The 20917-nt window shown below is 41.9% G+C and overlaps 1 protein-coding gene across 1 annotated transcript in view; it reads left to right on the top strand.

The window, feature by feature from the left end:
* LOC126101004 (flexible cuticle protein 12-like) overlaps positions 1-20917 on the top strand; it is a 34737-nt gene that overhangs the window by 11417 nt on the left and 2403 nt on the right. The window contains exon 2 of the mRNA XM_049911670.1: positions 11054-11178. Coding sequence (XP_049767627.1) covers positions 11054-11178 — 125 coding nt within the window. The remainder of the gene's footprint in view (positions 1-11053; positions 11179-20917) is intronic.

Raw genomic sequence — 20917 nt, forward strand, 5'->3', positions numbered from 1 at the left:
TATTTTTCTGTATTTTTTTCAGGTATGGACCCCAATACTTTACACCAGACAGATAATTTAGGCCTGTGATGACTATCTCCAAGACACGGGCACAAACAATCCTTCAATGACATCGAGCCAACATATGCATAGGTTATGCAGTAGAGTCAGCAAGTAGTAAGCGGAAGAAGTTTCCTAGCTTTATATAAAAATGTAGGTACCACAGAAAAACAATTCCAATAGGCATGTTGAGTGTATATAACGTTTTAGCAGGCTGCATAGCTGTTTCTGTTGTATAGAGTAAACGTGCCTGTTCAAACAATGTGTATGTGATACGTATATTTTTACATAAAGCTACGAAATTTTATAGACTTACTATTTTATTTACATATGAATTTTCGATGCGTTTGAAAACTAGCTTGTACTCAAATCCGACGATGATCATCACAGACGGAAGTTAATTACCTTGTGTAAAGTATTGTGCTGAGTTAAAGCAATAAATATGAAAACCTTTCCTGGATCACAGGAAATTTTTCTGCGACTATATTACACCTTGTAAAAGTGTTTATGCTACAGTATAGGGCTCTTTTGATTAAGCGGCCTCCTATATGAACAAAGGCATCATTACGACTTAATCTTTCTATATGTAGTGGAATTTGGATTGTTTTGTAAATATGTACCAAATTAAATGTGTCTCGAACGTGTACTCGAACCCAGAACCTTACCTTTCGGTAATAATTCTCATACTGACAGAGCAGTGATGATTTATTCCAAAAAAGAGATCAATGGGTCTCAGATATAACTCCATTATTTCTTCATTGTCTTTATACTGATAGGTTATGGAAGAACTTTATGATAAATTTAATAGTTACCTTGACTAAGGTGTAGGAACGTGAGAAACCGCAAACAATTTAGTTTCTACATCTACATCCATACTCCGCAAGCCACCTGACGCTGTGTGGCGGAGTGTACCCTTAGTACCTCTATCGGTTCTCCCTTCTATTCCAGTCTCGTATTGTTCGTGGAAAGAAGTATTGTCGGTATGCTTCTGTGTGGGCTCTTATCTCTCTGATTTTATCCTCATGGTCTCTTCGCGGGATATACGTAGGAGGGAGCAATATACTGCTTGACTCTTCGGTGAAGGTATGTTCCCGAAACTTTAACAAAAGCCCGTACCGAGCTACTGAGCGTCTCTCCTGCAGAGTCTTCCACTGGAGTTTATCTATCATCTCCGTAACGCTTTCTCGATTACTAAATGATCCTGTAACGAAGCGCGCTGCTCTCCGTTGGATCTTCTCTATCTCTTCTATCAACCCTATCTGGTACGGATCCCACACTGTTGAGCAGTATTCAAGCAGTGGGCAACAAGCGTACTGTAACCTACTTCCTTTGTTTTCGGATTGCATTTCCTTATTATTCTTCCAATGAATCTCAGTCTGGCATCCGCTTTACCGACGATCAACTTTATATGATCATTCCATTTTAAATCACTCCTAATGCGTACTCCCAGATAATTTATGGAATTAACTGCTTCCAGTTGCTGACCTGCTGTTTTGTAGCTAAATGATAAGAGAACTATCTTTCTATGTATTCGCAGCACATTACACTTGTCTACATTGAGATTCAATTGCCGTTCCCTGCACCATGCGTCAATTCGCTGCAGATCCTCCTGCATTTCAGTACAATTTTCCATTGTTACAACCTCTCGACACACCACAGCATCATCTGCAAAAAGCCTCAGTGAACTTCCGATGTCATCCACAAGGTCATTTATGTATATTGTGAATAGCAACTGTCCTATGACACTCCCCTGCGGCACACCTGAAATCACTCTTACTTCGGAAGACTTCTCTCCATTGAGAATGACATGCTGCGTTCTGTTATCTAGGAACTCTTCAATCCAATCACACAATTGGTCTGATAGTCCATATGCTCTTACTTTGTTCATTAAACGACTGTGGGGAACTGTATCGAACGCCTTGCGAAAGTCAAGAAATACGGCATCTACCTGTGAACCCGTGTCTATGGCTCTCTGAGTCTCGTGGACGAATAGCGCGAGCTGGGTTTCGCACGACCGTCTTTTTCGAAACCGATGCTAATTCCTACAGAGTAGATTTCTGGTCTCCAGAAAAGTCATTATACTCGAACATAATACGTGTTCCAAAATTCCACAACTGATCGACGTTAGAGATATAGGTCTATTGTTCTGCACATCTGTTCGACGTCCCTTCTTGAAAAGGGGGTGGTGACCTGTGCCCTTTTCCAATCCATTGGAACGCTACGCTCTTCTAGAGACCTACAGTACACCGCTGCAAGAAGAGGGACTATGTGTTAGTTCTGTTGTTAACGCCTATATTTGATTTCATTTTCATTGTCTCCCGTATCAGTGCTATTTATTTATTATTTTATTCACTCCCCAGCAAGAGAATTCCAGTATTTTCTTGGAGTTTAACTCTGAATGATAAGAAAAAGGTAAAATATTCCTGACTAGGAAATCTTCTATGGTGATCTTAAGTACTTATTAGGAAGAATTGTCCTTTTTTTGGCCACATTGGTGTCTTTTCCCCGCAAAGTACGATTGCAGCTACCTGGTACACTGTGACGACTGCGTGTTCTGGTATTCTGGAGTCCTGGTACTTCTAATCTTAAGGTGGCGGTGCTGTTGACTCTGTTGGCAATGCTTTGCGATCTGTTTATTCTAGTAATAAGATGTGTCGTTGGTGAAGATTTGGTTGTCTTTTAGACAGAACACAACATTCTTGGTCTTAGTTGTCTTATGTGGTAGTAGGTGCAGGTTGATAATAGTTTTATTAAACGAAAGAGTGTTGTGAGGAATAAAGCTGAATACAAGAGTGGGGTGGTTAAAAGAGCACGTGTTCAAGGGAGTGGATACCTAAGCTATGTTGAGAAACAATCAAGCAGAGAAAACCACGCAAGGAATGTAATTGGAAGGAAGCATGCTTTTGCTAATGTTGATGTATTTCATCAGTTATCTTCATTTGATAAGTTTAATCATTTCAAGAGCAAAGACATATTTACAAGCTCTCATCTCCTGTAACAATGTGCAAAGATATCGTCCGTCTAAATACGTGCCATCCATCAAGAGTAGTCTCAGTTTTAGGTACTTCATCATATTCAGTGATGAAAGGAAGAAGGTCTTCCAGAAGGTATTTATACGTAGCTTTCCATGGTATTAAGTGTGACAGCAGATTTCACCGTCTAAGAGTACTGTTGATAGCTTGCAATTCTCCAGGTGATTTAAGAGGAAAAAATCCCACAGAAAATTTAAAGTCTACCGACATTAAGATGCTCGTTCATCAACATAGTGAGCCTTATCCAAGAAAAGAGACTCACTCTTCCCCTATGGTGAATAATTACCTTGACACAAAGTTACGTCTGAAAATCATGATTGAGATGTTTAAGGAATAACATCCTGACGTAGTCATTGCATATTAGTACCATGTTAAATACTTCAAAGACCATTTTCACCTCAGTTTTTGGACGCACCAGGTAGAAATTTGCTGTACATGCCAAGCTCTGGAACAGGAACTGAAGTCCCCATTCCTTAGTGAGAAGGCAAAGAAGGTTGCTGAAGCAGAACCAATAATTCACAAAAGAAGAGATACAGAATTTTACAATATTCATCAGGCTTCAACGAACCTGTGCAAAGAAAGGAAGATTCTGGCTGTTGTAACACTTGACTGATATCTTCGACAATTAACACTCAAAGTTTTTCAAATTCATAATGCAAAATCAGGAGACGCTCATTTTTACCTCCATGATGAAACCCAGGGTAACAAAGGACCAAATGAATTAGCTTATTTTCTTCTGCATTACATAGATAACAGCATCCAGAAGTATGTGAAAGAACTGCACCTCTTAAGTGATATAAATCACACCATAATAAGGCATTTATACAGCGTTTTGATAAAATGCAGCCATTGTATCCTCTGAGAGAATATCGTTTTCTCCCCAATCACAGTGGTTTAGTGTTGTGAAGAGACGTTTGCCAAAGTATATCGAATGTATCTTCCAGAAGAAATATGTGAGATAACAGTAAAATGGAATCACCCTGGTAAGTTCATGGTTATTACGATAGGTGTTGAAGATGTAATTATTGATTTTAAGGATCGATGGCCTCCGCCATACAAGAAGGTAGTAAATTCACTGTAAAGCTAACATGTTTCAAGAGACAACCGTACTGCATTCCAGATATCAACAATAAGGCATTTCCTCGGCATACGGGTGTAGTATTAGCATCACCATTCATCAACACAGCGGTGGAACGTACATTAATCCAGCGGGGTATTGGGAAGCGAAACGCGTGTTTATTGCAAATAAGGGCATACAACAGACAACTGTCAATCACTGAAGGTAAGCATCCTGACTGATGAAGTCGTGCACTGTATTCCTGAAAAATATCACCAACTTTACCTTGAAATTTGGGAGAATCGTTGATAATTTGACGTAATCGTTTCCAGCCTTGCATTTGCACTGAAAAGTCATACCATAAGATCATTTGTGTTGCGTAATTTTAAAAAAAAATGTTAGGTGCCTCAAATTAACGTTTATATTAAAGGAAACATGTTACTAATGTCATACATTTCTGTAAGTTTGCTGCATAAATCAATTCTGGCACGTTTCATTGCTTTTGAAGGTAATATTATTGTTAAGTTGACTTCAATAGCACGATTTCACAAGTATTTGAGCTAGTTTTACAAAAAAAAAAAAAAAAAAAAAAAAAAAACATAACTTCAGTCGCTTTGATCACTGTTTTGGTTGGGTCTATTAGGATCTGGAGATTATATTGTATGTTAAACTGCTCATCTAACTATACTCTTTAAAAGAGATGAAGCAGCTTTTGATATGTGTTAAACATTCTCTTAAAAATAGTTTTATAAGTTTCCTGAAAAATATGCAGTTTTTTTAATTACGCTGTTTCTAAAATGACCACTTCAGTCACTCTCCACGTGCAGAAAGACCATCGGGGTCTGATGAAGCTCATTTAAACGCATTCATTGGGTACCGTATGCTCTTAGACAAAATCACAAGAATCAGTGAGTGGCCATATATGGATCTGTGCTTGCTCGTCGTCAACTAACTCGTGAACAACACTGAAAATTCCTGTCCTTACTCGTTACTGGTAACGATTGGTAACGATAAATGGTGTCTTGATACTAATATAAGGAAAAACAAGGAACGGTTGAATACAAACAAAGCAGAAACTCCTCGTAAAACCTGCACAAACCCGTAAAAGTTAATGTTATACGTCTGGTGGAATTACGGTGTAGTGTGCTACGAACTGCTTGCCCGATGTGTAACCATTACTGCTGACATTTACCGTAAACAACTGAAACGTCTTTCAAACGCTATCCAAGAAGAACGACCAGGTAGATGGTGTGAAGTGGTGCTACTCAACGATAACGCTTCAGATTTTCACGTTTTCCGCTCTCTGTCGAGCAACCCTCAAGGAACTTCGTTTCCGGATGAAAACACGCTCCGAACATGACTTGACGAGTTCTTCGCCTCTAAATCACAGGCTTTCTAGTTGCGGAATTGAAAAGTTACCCGTAGCGTTTGGAGACTGTAGCAAATAATGGAAGGAGAATATATTATTGTGTGATATGTATTTGTCGTGTTTACTTAACTTATGGAAAAACTCTACGAATTTATGCTCCAACCCACAGCTTTAATCCAGTGGGACCATGAACTTCCATATGTCCCAAGCAAAGCCCAGGGTTTTTTCTCCAAATAACTGATAAATTTTCTTTATTCTTTCACAAGATACTTGGGGATTTTCAGCCAATTCAGTTGAGCTTAACGATTCGATTGAAAACTTGCTGGAATGGGATTCATTAGATCTTGAGTGGCTATGTGACGACGAAAAGGGACTCATATAAGTTGACTAAGAGCATCAAAAACATTGTACGTGTTTGAGGCAGTGCTGTTTCATTGCTCTGAACATTTAATGTCCTTTATATGTCACTGTCGTTCATGTGTCATTAACCTCTAGATACTTATTCATATTGCTGCAGTTGTTACGGACCCTTTGGAACCTTGGATTGCAAATATATTCCTATTTAGGTACCCGTACAAATTGTATATGTATGTACATACATACGTGCCATATCTCTCCCTAAACCACTAATCCGATTTCAATCAAACTTGGTACACACATAATTTTTATTTGAAAACACTGTGGAGGTAAGAATCGACCACCTATCGAAACGGTATGGGGTGAAAAACAGCGTAGCTCATGACTCGAAAATACCCTTACTTTAATTATACAGCATTTGAGAATGGGAAGAGCTAGAACCTAGTAACAAAACTTTACGACACTTTTGTCACTGGCGACCCCCCACAAAATGAAGACAAGGAAAATCCTTTAACTCTTACTTCATTTTCGCAGTTAATGCATTAAATCTGCCACATGAAGCATGGCGTTTTAATTTATTACTTCATTATTACAAACTGTATTCGTAACATATTTTGCAGACAGTATTCACATTATCCGCCGAATGTACCATAAAAATTAAATCACTATACAACATATGGTTCGGAAGATATGGCGTCAAACCCTGATATGCGAGAAAAAACTGCCGCATCATGCATGTCCTTTCTAATTTTTTACTTCTTTGCTAGTAAATCTATTTGCAACACATTTTGCAGGCAGTAGACACGCACACCATTGGATATACCTGCGCAACTGTATGATTGTACTGCACATAACAGAAGATACGTCATCATAGACATTCAGCTGTGTGAAAATGCAACTGCAGACGAAATACGTTAGACATACCGGAGAATGGTAGGCACAGTTCGTGTGAAATATATTAAACATATTTGACATGTGTATATTCAGGCAAAGCTACGAGTATAAAGCTCATCCTAAGCCCTTGTGACGATTTCAGTCAAATTTGGCACATCTATTAGTTACAATCTGGAAATAAATACCGTGGGGGTAAGAAAAACCAGCTTCTGTTAAGGTGAGTGTGATAACATGGAAAGGAGGGTGTGGAGATGAACAGGCAGTGAGGAGGAAGGAGGAGATAGGCGCAGATAGGACTAGGAGGATATAGATAGGAAGACCGTAATGGGGGAGGAGTAGATGGAGAAAGGAGAGAGGAGGAGTTGGACAATGTCAGGGGGAGGAAGAAATAGTCTTATAGTGAAAGAGGAGATGTATAGACAGAAGTGTAGGAGAAAATTGACAGAGGAATGGAAGAAGTGGAGTTGAACACAGAATGGAAAGTGGAGAAGATGAACAGGAAGATGGGCTAGAGGAGATGGAAAGAAAGATGGGGAAAAGGACATGGATTAAGAGGTGAACAAAAGGGAAGGAGCAGATGGGCAAAGAGGGTAGGGAACAGGTTGGCAGAGAAAGGGGGCAGATGGTGGTGGATGAAGAGAGGGGCAGGAGGAGATACATAGTGGAGGGCAGAGGAGGGTTGGTGGAGATGGATAGAGAGAGAAGGAAGGAGATGGACTAAAAGAAGTTTGGAATAAATACATACCCAGGCAACACCAGGTATTATTACAAAAATGTATGATGTATGTATGAGGGTATGAATGTAAGTTCCACATTTCTTCTAAATAACTGGTCCGATTTGATAATTTACTGCCTGAAAGAATCACTGTGTGGGTAAGAACGAGCCATGTATCAAAGGTGTGTAGTGAAAAAGCAATATAGCCCACGACGAGAGAATACCCATACTTTGGCTATCCAGCATGTGAGAATGAGAGCACTTAGAGACTTGAAATAAACTTTATACACAATTTCTAATCGTTAAGAAACTTTTTCTCGCTGATAAACTTCACAAAACGACGGAAGCAAAAAAAGAATGTCGCTTGTTACATTTTCTCTCTTCGTGCTGTGAAACTGCCACATTAGCATGACGTTTTATCTATTACTTCTTTGCTACTAACTGTACCCACAACACGTTTTGCAGACAGTGGACACATATATCACTCAATGTACTAGAAAGATTATGTCATAGTACTCCAGATACTCCAGCAGATTTGTCGCCGTGAACATTGAGATGCGTTGAAAACTGTTCATCATGAATGTCATTTAAACTTATTACTTCTTTGCTGCTAACTCTATTCGCAATATATTTCTTAGACAATATCCACATACACCGCTGAATGTGCGTAGAAATGTATATCATTATATGACACATAGTTCTGGGGACATGACGTCATAAAAGGCGAGGGGATGAAAAACTGTAGCATCAGACAAGACGTTTCAATTTATTACTCCCTTACAACTGACTCTATTCTTAACACATTTCGCACACAGTAGCCACGTGTATCACTGGATGTGGTGCAAAATTATATCGTTGTACGACACATTGTTCAGGAAATACGGATCATAAAATATGATATCCGTGAATATGAGACTCCATAGCGAAATTCGCTAGATACAATGGGAATCATACAGCCAACCAGTTGCACGTCAGAAGTGTATTCAGACCTTTAGCAAGGTTGTGACGGATATAAAGCTGTCTACCTCACAAGAAGTTTTAACACGGGCGGAAACATAAACGAAGTCATAAGGCGTAGTCAACAGTAAAATGATCCATATAATTGCTATGGCATAGCTACAAGGCTTAGCGGTGAAAATCATCTATATAAAATCTATGGCTTACGTGCATCATATACACAAACAGAAATTACGTCTACCTTAGATTTTACATGGATCATTTTTACTGTTCACTAGGCCTTATGGCTATATCATAGCATTTCTATACAACAGATCATTTTACTGTTGACTAGGCCTTATGTCTTTGTTTTTTTCTTCACACAATATATAACACTTGTTATTACTTCTGATAAGGAAGAGACGTTTATACCTGTCGAAACATAGGTAAAGGTTGGAATAAACTTTTAAAACGCAATTGGTATGATTGCCATTGAATCCATAATTCTACAACTTCTGACCACTGCAGTGTTCAAGATTATAAAATTCGTTAGAGATACTGGTGAAATATGAGTACAAATGAATGTAAAATATTTTGACATGTGCATTTGTGGGCAAAGCCATGCGAAGAAGCTCATTCTAAACCTCGGGGATGATTTCAGCCTAGTTTGGTTCCCTTATTAGTTTACACTTATTAGTTTACTTTATGAATTTGATATAAGGATTTTAAAAAGTTCATGCGTCGTTGAAGATTCCCAGTGAAGAATATGAAGATGGTAATCTACAATAGTGTGTTCTGGAGAGAAATGCTGTTAGGGTGAGAACAATCAGCCTCATTCAGCAATGAGAATGATGATGTGGAGAGAATGGGTGAGGGGAGAGAGGGGCAATTGAGGAGGGGGAAGGAGGAAATGAGCACAAGTTCTGGGGAGAAGAAAATGTGCAAAGAAAAGGAAGAGGAGGAGATGTACAAAGTGAGGGGGAGGAGTAAAAGGAGTGAGAGGGGGGAGGAGAAGATGGACGGAAATAGAGGGGAATAGCTTTGGACAAAGAGAGGGGGGAGGAAGGAGTGGAATTAGAGGGGGCGGAGGAGATGTACAGAGAGGGAAGGAGATGGTGGACATAGGGGGTGAGTACATGGAGCGGCTTAGGAGGTAATGGACACACAGGGTTAGGAGATGATGGCAGAGAATAGAGGGGATTGGGGTTGTTGAGGAGCATGCATGCATGCTACACTGCTGTCCGCATTGTACTCCACACTTTACTCAATGTTAGCTAGGTACATTTCATTATGTGAGGCCTGAAATCTGCTTTTGAAGTTTGACTACATATTCTCACCCTCAACGACTATTTAGAACACAATTCAATGTCAGCATTCTCTGTTTTGCACGTTCATTCATAAGTTATCTAGTGGACTGTCAACTTGTGATATAGCTAACCGTGTTGCGTTGCTGTATACACCGGTTTCCTTCAGTTCACCAAAGTTAAGCAGCATTGGACGTGTTTGATACTTGGATGAGTGAGCGCTGGGCACGCTGTACTTTGTTGGCAGCATTCTCTTTTCCTTCACAGCAAAGAGGAGGGGGGGGGGCAACGTAGAGTTCCTGATAATCAGATTTAGCGCCGAAGTCATGGTTGAAATTCCAAAGCTCTCCGCAGAGTCTCAAGAAGTGAAGTCATGTGACTCTGTTGGTGGTGACCTGTCCGTCTGGTGGGGACGTTAAGATCCATGGCCTACTTCGTGCCTATCGGGAGGAGTGGGCTATATGCCAACACTAGGTTTTGATGTCACACTTCTCTCATCATCGTGTAAGCGTGAATGATACTACACTACACACAAACCCATTACTGTCACTAACACCCCTCACATACTCTTAAACACAGAACTCTCACACTTCGAGAATGAAAGTTCCAGTATGCGCGAAGGACAGAAAAATCTTTCCAGTTAGGTGATTAAACCTTTGCTTTGGGGTCTCCCAACCAACAATACCGTACTACTTTACTTTATCCATTTGATATAAGCATTTAAAAAAGTTCATATGTCGTTGAAGATCCCCTATAAAAATGTGAAGATGGTATTCTACAATGGTGTGTTATCAATTACCTACTAATTATAATAAATGGAAAGCACTACGTTCTAGGGGATATATATTGCACTTTTCATATTGTTCTACCATGAAGCGACGGAAGAATCACGTAAAATGCTAATAACGAATTTGATATCTGAACGTATGGACTTCCTTCTCCAGTGCAGTCATAGTTTTTCTTCAAATAATTTACTCTCCGGCACAGTCACAAAAATTGTAATACAAAATTAGTGATTCCGTTCGTCAAAGGTATTCGTAGATCATAAGACAGGTACCCTGGTTCCACAATGACAGGAGTGAATCGAAATCTTTGTCTTGTTATTTTAGGATGGCCGGAGACGGCTTTAACTGGTAATTTCCTACTGTAATTTTTGTGATTGTGCCGCACAAATAACCTATTCCTAGAAACAAGCAATCACATCCATAACCAGTACGCCTCAAATGTCTTTTTGTTTAGAATACTTTTTCCCGTTTATAATACTACATCTGTGTTTATTTTCTTGAAGTCTTGTGCCAAAAGAAATTAATGGTATCCATTCACTATTAGTCAATTATTTATTTATTTCAGTTCATCCTTGGAGTTCTGATGCTAAAGGCAGTCTCTGTGGCATCAAAACCGCAGATAAAGCCCGAGGAAGTTGTCATTCTTGAACAAGAGAACAACTTCAATGGCGTCGACCCCTGGCGCTGGAGGTATTACAAGTTTTTCTTGGTTTTCTTGCCTATCCAAATAATAGCTTTAACTTTAATCTCGTTTACCGACTTAACATCTACGATTAATTAAATATTTAATTCGTCGTAGTTTTGCAATTTCCTTTTCCTGTAGATAACTGTAAGAGATGCTGAGGTTATGTGTCACTAATTAATGTGTAAATATACAGTAACGATAACTCTGCTAAGTCTCTGACTTTCAATAACTTTTCCTCTAAATGTCCACAAAAAAGCTGAAAATCTGTCTCTTCAGCATCTACATCTACATACACACTCGTCAAGCCACCTGAGATACCTTGGCCGAGAGTACCTCATACTACTTTTCTAACCATTCCCTCTCCGAATCGCAGTTGGAATGAGAGAAAAACGACTGTTGCGTCCGTGTAAGCCCTGATTGGTCTTATCATGTCTTTGCATTCCCTGTTGGTAACAGTAAGATCATTCTGCAGTCTGGCGCAAATATCGAGTCTCTAATCCCTCTCGACAGCATTTCGTTAGACTAACTTCTTCCGTCGTTCACTTCCGATTCGACTTCGTGTAGCATACTGCGCATCGATAGAACCTGCTATAAACAAGTCTAGCAACACGACTGAATATTGATTCGATGTCTTCTTTTCTTCCGAATTGGTAGGTATCGCTAAAGCTTCAACAATGCTCAAAAAATGCACTGCACACCGCGGGACTGCTACGGCCGCAGGTTCGAATCCTGCCTCGGGCATGGGTGTGTGTGATGTCCTTAGGTTAGTTAGGTTTAAGTAGTTCTAAGTTCTAGGGGACTTATGACCTAAGATGTTGAGTCCCATAGTGCTCAGAGCCATTTGAACCATTTTTTGCACTGCACGACTACTCATCTATATATGGGGTGTCACGGTATGAGCGTGCAAAAATTTAACAGGACATAGAGGATGCTCCACTGAACAATGTGGGATGGGGAAACTGGGGTCGGACGAGTCAGCTTAAGGGGATAATAGCAATAAAATCACATTACTTTGTACTCTTTAATTAGTTAACTGCAAATAACACCATTGACACATTGAATGAACAATTTGTACCGTGTTTTACTAAACGTGCCCCGAGAAAATAGATATACCCGTATAGCAAGGCTGCTGATTGTAGTAGAAGCATTAGTTGTGATGAAAAGCATGTGAGGTATTAGATACTAATCAAAATATCACCAGACAGCTATTAATTGGGTAGTTTCATTACGAGCTTAAGTTGTTGGAGCTCGATGAGAAGTTTCATCCACCATACTGCATTCAGAAGAATTATAAACACACTGCAGAATAAAATTGTAGGATAACTGCTTCGAAACTCCGTACTTGTACCACATAGTGACGCATAAATTTGAAATTTGGCTCAACAATGCCTACAACATTTCTCTGCGCCTTCACCCTCCAGCTCAGAGAGCTTCAAATAGCAAGGAGCAAGGTTTAGACACAAGCGAAAAAAGACCAACCCCGGAAGTTCATGTGAACTGCAAGATGGGTTGAAGATGGCACCACATTCCATCAGAATTCTGCTCAGCGCCACCGTCAATGTGCCACACACTTCAGCCCTTCTTTGACGCCTCTGCGGTGGAAGTCACTATCGCGAAAACCATAGCGCGATTTTCTTACGGGTCGCTGAGGAAAACATTTCTGACGCACTGCCCCTCGAAGTCAACACGAAAAGGCCTCAGGCGTCAGGGGGTGGTATGAAGAAAGTCAATGAAACCACCCCTCCCCTTGTCGCGTTGATTCCCACATCTTTTGTGGTTGAAAAGGACAGTCCGCATTGTGATGAGAAACAGGATCATGTTATTGACAAATTTGGCTGCTGGTGCCTCCCGGTGGGTGTTTTAGCCCTCCTCTATGGACATTAGGGGGCTGCAACCCAACTGAACTTGGTATCACCCTTTCGAGAGTAGCGTGACAGCTGTTTCTACTGTGCATACAGAGTACAACCACCAGCAACTTAATATGAAGAAGAAAAGTATTTTTATTCTTTTCCAACTCTCCTTTTTCGCCACCTCCTGCCTCGTGATCATGCGAAGGTTCGACATCGACACATGCTTCAACAAAATGTCAAAGTGTCCCTCTATGCCAACGCAGTTCGGCAACATTCTATGTGGCATGTTACAAATGCACCTGTGAGATAATAGGATACCAATTCAGCCTTCCTACTGCTTTTTCGTCTGAAGGTAGACACACAACAGCCGTCTGTATCGAAGGAGTCGCTTAATCGAATGTGTCAGAGGTCACATCAATATCATCAGCTGAATACTTCGGCTCCCTTTCTAAGCAGATACGTGAAATTTTCTGTTTTTGAACGATGGATACGTGGGATCCAGATCAATCGATTGCTGGAAATGTTCCCATAAACGAGCCCAGGTCTTTATTTACGCTTTACAGTGGGCATTCTAATATTTGGTGGTGGAACAAATGAGGTGTTGATAATGATGCTGGGTTTGTGGGGCGCTCAACTGCGCGGTCATCAGCGTCCGTACAAAGTCTCAGTTTTGTTTTCACAACCGGCCGAATTGGCCGAGCGGTTCTAGGTGCTTCCGTCCGGAACCGCCCTACTGCTACGGTCGCAGGTTCGAATCCTGCCTCGGGCATGGATATGTGTGATGTTGTTAGGTCTGTTAGGTATAAGTAGTTCTAAGTTCTAGGGGACTGATGACCTTAGATGTTTAAGTCCCATAGTGCTCAGAGCCATCTGAACCATTTTTTTTTTCACAGTCCAGTTTTTTAGAGAGTCCAATCTAGCCACTGTAACGAATGATGATGATGGTGAAATGTTGAGAACAACACCAACACCCACTCTCCGGGCAGAGAAACTCCCCAACCCGGCCGGGAATCGAACCGGGGATCCTGTGATCCAGAGGCAGCAACGGAAGCCACTAGACCAGAAGCTGCGGACAAAATAAGTGGACAGTCGTAACAGGTTGTCTGGCATTGATGGTAGCGTAAACCATGGAATTCATCAACTTCCCTTCTATTTCCCGTGACAGGCGTAAAATAGAACTTGTGCTGCGTCTATCTATTCGTCACATTTGGACGCGTCTGCATCGTAATCAGCGCCATCGAGAAAATCGTGTATTTTGTTATCAAGGTCTGTTAGTGTTCACATTAGCTCCTGTAATCTACATATATATGGATACTCTGCAAATGACACGTAAGTGTCTGGCTGACGGTTCATCCAACCATCTTCACAATAATGTATTATTCCAGTTTCGAACCACACGAGCAAAAAAAGGAACACCTATATCTTTTCGTACGAGCTCTGATTTCTCTTATTTAATTATGATAATCATTTCTCCCCAGCTGAAGTTCCCTATGTAGGTCGGCGCTAACAAAGTATTTTCGCATTCGGAGGAGAAAGTTATTGATTGAAATTTCGTGAGAAGTTTCCGGTGCAACGAAAAACGCCTTTGTTTTAATGATGTCCACCCCAAATCCTACGTCGTGTCAGTGACACTCTCTCCCCTATTTCGTGATAATACAAAACGTGCTGATCTTCTCTGCGCTTTCTCGATATACTCCCCTGATCCCATCTGGTATGGATCCTAGGCCACGCAGCAGTACTCCAAATGGGGATGAACAAGCGTTGTGTAGGCAGTCGCTTTATAGATCTGTTACTTTTTCTAAGTGTTCTGCCATTAAAACGCAGTCTTTGGCTCACCTTCCACCACAGAATTTTCTGTGTGTTCTTCCCAATGTAAGTTGGTCGTAACTTCAATTCTTAGGTATATGGTTACATTTATGGCCTTTAGATTTGACTGGTTTATTGTGTAACCGAAGCTTAACGGGTTCCTTTTAGCACTCATGTGGATACCGCACACTTTTCATTATTCAGGGTCAATTTCCAATTTCCGCACCATACAGGTATCTTTTCTAAATCGTTTTACAATGTGTTTTGATCTTCTGATAATTTTACTAGAAGATAAACGACAACATCATATGCAAATAAACTAAGCCACTGCTCAGATTGTTTCCTAATTCGTTTATATACACTCCTGGAAATTGAAATAAGAACACCGTGAATTCATTGTCCCAGGAAGGGGAAACTTTATTGACACATTCCTGGGGTCAGATACATCACATGATCACACTGACAGAACCACAGGCACATAGACACAGGCAACAGAGCATGCACAATGTCGGCACTAGTACAGTGTATATCCACCTTTCGCAGCAATGCAGGCTGCTATTCTCCCATGGAGACGATCGTAGAGATGCTGGATGTAGTCCTGTGGAACGGCTTGCCATGCCATTTCCACCTGGCGCCTCAGTTGGACCAGCGTTCGTGCTGGACGTGCAGACCGCGTGAGACGACGCTTCATCCAGTCCCAAACATGCTCAATGGGGGACAGATCCGGAGATCTTGCTGGCCAGGGTAGTTGACTTACACCTTCTAGAGCACGTTGGGTGGCACGGGATACATGCGGACGTGCATTGTCCTGTTGGAACAGCAAGTTCCCTTGCCGGTCTAGGAATGGTAGAACGATGGGTTCGATGACGGTTTGGATGTACCGTGCACTATTCAGTGTCCCCTCGACGATCACCAGTGGTGTACGGCCAGTGTAGGAGATCGCTCCCCGCACCATGATGCCGGGTGTTGGCCCTGTGTGCCTCGGTCGTATGCAGTCCTGATTGTGGTGCTCACCTGCACGGCGCCAAACACGCATACGACCATCATTGGCACCAACGCAGAAGCGACTCTCATCGCTGAAGACGACACGTCTCCATTCGTCCCTCCATTCACGCCTGTCGCGACACCACTGGAGGCGGGCTGCACGATGTTGGGGCGTGAGCGGAAGACGGCCTAATGGTGTGCGGGACCGTAGCCCAGCTTCATGGAGACGGTTGCGAATGGTCCTCGCCGATACCCCAGGAGCAACAGTGTCCCTAATTTGCTGGGAAGTCGCGGTGCGGTCCCCTACAGCACTGCGTAGGATCCTACGGTCTTGGCGTGCATCCGTGCGTCGCTGCGGTCCGGTCCCAGGTCGACGGGCACGTGCACCTTCCGCCGACCACTGGCGACAACATCGATGTACTGTGGAGACCTCACGCCCCACGTGTTGAGCAATTCGGCGGTACGTCCACCCGGCCTCCCGCATGCCCACTATACGCCCTCGCTCAAAGTCCGTCAACTGCACATACGGTTCACGTCCACGCTGTCGCGGCATGCTACCAGTGTTAAAGACTGCGATGGAGCTCCGTATGCCACGGCAAACTGGCTGACACTGACGGCGGCGGTGCACAAATGCTGCGCAGCTAGCGCCATTCGACGGCCAACACCGCGGTTCCTGGTGTGTCCGCTGTGCCGTGCGTGTGATCGTTGCTTGTACAGCCCTCTCGCAGTGTCCGGAGCAAGTATGGTGGGTCTGACACACCGGTGTCGATGTGTTCTTTTTTCCATTTCCAGGAGTGTAGATAAGGAACAGCAGAGGACCTAACACTACCTTATGGGACGCCAGAAATTAGTTCTGTTGTACTCCACGACTTTTGTCAATTACTACGAACTGTGACCTCTTTGTCATGAAATCAAGAATCTAGTCACATAACTGAGTCGATATACCATAAGCAAACAATTCTACTACAAGCCACTTATGTGACACCGTGTCAAAAACCTTTTGGAAATCTAGAAATATGGAGTCACTTTGAAACTCCTCACCAATAGCACTCAGCACTTCGTGTGAGTAAGGAGATAATTGGGTTTCACAAGGACAATATTTTCTAAATCCGTGTTGACTGTGTGTCAACAGACCGTTCTCCTCGAAGTAATTCATAATGTTCGAACACAATGTATGTTCCCAAATCCTGGGTCATATCGACATTAATGCTGTGGACCTATAATTTAGTGGATTATTCCTCCTACCTTTCTTGAATTTTCATGGAAACGATTTTTAAAACTTTCACAATCTTAAACTAGTGTTGTGTCATTAAAGCTGTGTGTGTACTCGTTCAAAGTGCGTGTAATATCAGCTCTTGCTCAACCTACACTCTTTACGGGCGCTGTAACTAATCGCGGCTGTCAGTGTTTTCTGTGTCAGACATCGTGAAGTGATTGAAATTGTCTCAGTGGTTCAGTGTAGGGTGTAATTTAATGAACCAAGAGATGGCAGCACCAGTCATAAAACAATCTACAGGCATAGTGTGAGGTCTCCAATCCGTTAAAGTGCCCACAGACCAGTTACAGTAGCAATATACAGTACAATAATGGTATAAATTATCATGTTAACAGAATCTTCCGTCGGTTCTTGGTAGAACAACAGTATAGTAAATGAAAAGACCAGTTTGCTTTTGTTCTACACTATTACTTTTATTGTTAGCCGGTGTTTGGCTTACAAGACCATCTTCAGACATTTACTGAGTATTATCACCGAAGAAGTTAAAACGTTTGCAAACAACATTGGAAGAGAAGTAACCCGTCTAGACTGAAGTAGAAACACACAGTAAGTAACATCTTTGCAATGAAAAAGTAAAAAATGAGCAGTACATAAATAACAATGGAATAGACAGGAAAACCTTTAGCACATCATAGGAATAATTTCCTACATGACATTTTCTATTAATAAACAAAACTAATACAATCAAATAAAATTAGTACTAGACAAGGCTACATCAGGAGGTATGAAACATGAAGAGTGATACACAAACCAACTAAAAGAAGAGACAATTATCAATGTAACTACAGAATACATAAGGAACTTAAAGCAATGTCAATAAAATATATAGAAATAAATAAATGAAGGAAAATGTAGGTGTTTGAGGGAACCTACAGTTTGAGAGTGTGGTGGTACTGCATTTTAACATTAACATTATAATCAAAGCAGTGGCTGTGTAACAGTTCTCATTAAATAAATGAGCAAAGTAAAATATGAACATTATTTGATGCGACAACTACAAGGGGTGTCAAATATGGACAGTAATACAAGTACCAGTTAAAAGAAAGCCTTAACTATTGAAACTACAGTCTATATGGAATACAAAGACAACTTCAACAAAACAAAACAACTTAATGAATACAGGAAAATGGGAATATGTAGGAAGAGAGAGTGTGGGAAGTAATGAACAACAAAGATGATTATATGAAGTTTAGGAGAGGGGAAGTGTTGAGCTGTGTCTGGTCATTTAGGATGAGACCTAGACTGTGAGCAAGAGGTTTGTGAATTTCCAGGGATTCCAGCAGGTTGCGTTAATGGCCTTTGTTTGCTAAGTGACATACATGGGACACTGGCTGGTAGTTGTGACCCTCACTCAGTACGTGCTCAGCAAATTCAGAGTCTGAATTCTGCAACCTCCAGCTGCGTTCATGTTCAGCCGGCCTATTTGATATGTCTCTGCCTGACTGACCAATGTAAAATTTGTCACAACCAGAACAGGTGATTTTGTATACCTCATTGTTGGCTAATAACTGGATCTTGTCTTTGGTATTAAAAACACACTGGGCTGTCGTATTCCTCACATAGAAGGAAAGCCTCTACTTGCAGGATTCCAGTGCTTTGGCTACAATCTGTGATACCTGACCTAGAAATGGTAGTGTACGTCATTTCTTGCAGACAGTGGATGGGGAAGCAGGTGGGGCATAGACGAGGGGTATCATTTTCCGTGTTTGTTTCTTGTGCAAGATGCTTATTGCTTACTGCTAGGAAAGGCATCTTCTTTTTCCTAATTTTACCGGTGGCTTGGGCTTCTCTTAACACATGTGAAGCTTGAGTTGTTCCGTCCATCGTCCTCATCTTGCATCTTGCGAGTATTCTACGGATGGCGACGATTCCCGCTTCCCGTTTTCCACGTCTTCCGGTTCGCCAGCCTCCTCCTTGTAGTCCTCTCGCATCCAACACGTCCCAGACCTGTCGACTCCATATCCTCCTAAGTCGCCCACGGTTGCTTCTTTCTGCTGGGGTCCATGGCCACACTTTCCTTGGTCATCGGCTACGGTTCATGCTTTCTGACTTCCTTAGCAGTTTAGATGTTTCCTCTCATGGCATCTGTTATTGATTTATCGATACCCATAGCATCTCTTACGTTAGTATTTTATATGTGGTCCAGCTTGAAGAAACAACAACTTCGTCTCCAAAAGTCTGTCGCTAGGACAGTTAACTTATTTACGACGCTTCTCTGTCGTGGTTACAAAATGTGTAAGCAATAGCGCGTACTTCTCAAGCGTTATTGAGAAAGTCGCAAGATAATTTCGGTCGTCAAATATATATACCTGCGCGTGGCCATTTTCTCCATGCAGGGACGGCAGCCGAGTGGCTAGCGTTCAAGCCCCGTAATCGTTGTATCGATGGATCCAGTCCCGTTCGTCAGTTTCTTTTTTTTATTTTCAACACAATCATTTTCTTTACTATTTATATTACAGTTGATACACTGCCAAAAAACATTGTAAATTTAATAAAATTCATCCGATTACACGTATTGTTCTCATTATATCAATTGTAATATAAATTGTAAAGAAAATGACTACGTTGAAAAAAAAACTGACGATCGGGACTCGCTCCACCGATACAGCGATTGCGGTGCTTGAACGTAAACCACTCGGCTGCCGCAGCTGCATGGTAAAAATGGCTACGTGCAGGTATATATTTGAGAAACCGAAATTATCTTGCGATTTTCTCAATAACGCTTCAGAAGTACGCGTTACTGCTTACACATTTTGTTGTCCTCATGGAGTACTATGAGTGTACGAAGTTTGCAGTAAATCCGCGTTCCAAACGCCGTGGCCTCCCCTTTAAGTGCTGGGCAGAGCCGTGAGTAACAGAGAAGCGCCAGAAATAAGTTTCTTGCTCTAGAGACAGACTTTTGGAGGCGAAGTTGTGGTTTCTACAAGCTGGACCATGTATAAAATACCAGCGTAAGAGATTCTATGAGTGTCGATAAATCAGTAATAGAGGCAATGAGAGGTAACATCTAAACTGTTAAGGACGGCCGGCCGGAGTGGCCGAGCGGTTCTAGGCGCTACAGTCTGGAACTGCGCGACCGCTACGGTCGCAGGTTCGAATCCTGCCTCGGGCATGGATGTGTATGATGTCCTTAGGTTAGTTAGGTTTAAGTAGTTCTAAGTTCTAGGGGACTGATGACCTCAGAAGTTGAGTCCCATAGTGCTCAGAGCCATTTGAACCATTTTGCTAAGGACGTCCGAGAGCATAGACGGTAGCCGATGACCAAAGAAAGCGTGGCCTTGGTTCAAAAAATGGTTCAAATGACTCTGTGCGCTATGCGACTTAACTTCTGAGGTCATCAGTCGTCTAGAACTTAGAACTAATTAAACCTAACTAACCTAAGGACAGCACACACATCCATGACCGAGGCAGGATTTGAGCCTGCGACCGTAGCGGTCACTCGATTCCAGACTTCAGCGCCTAGAAGGTGTGGCCAATGACCCCAGCAGAAAGAAGCAAGCGTGGACGACTTAGGAGGAGCTGGAATCGATAGGTCTGGGACGTGCTGGATGCCAGAGGACTACAAGAAGGAGGCTGCCGGACCGGAAGACGTGGAAAACATATCGCTAGTATGCACAGTCAAATGGTGGCGTAAGTCAGAACGCAGAGCTTAGCTCACCCCTGCTTTTAATGCCAGCAACATAGACACTGACTAGCTTTTATCAGGCATAAAGGACAGCATTACAAGTCAAGCCCACGAATAACATTCTTGGCAGGGCGAAACCAGGCTAACGAGCATTCAATAAAAAAGTCTGATGGCGGAAGGAACATGCGCACGCAGCTGGTTAT

The sequence above is a fragment of the Schistocerca cancellata genome, chromosome 9 (genome assembly GCF_023864275.1).
Source record: "Schistocerca cancellata isolate TAMUIC-IGC-003103 chromosome 9, iqSchCanc2.1, whole genome shotgun sequence".
In the NCBI taxonomy this organism is placed as follows: domain Eukaryota; kingdom Metazoa; phylum Arthropoda; class Insecta; order Orthoptera; family Acrididae; genus Schistocerca; species Schistocerca cancellata.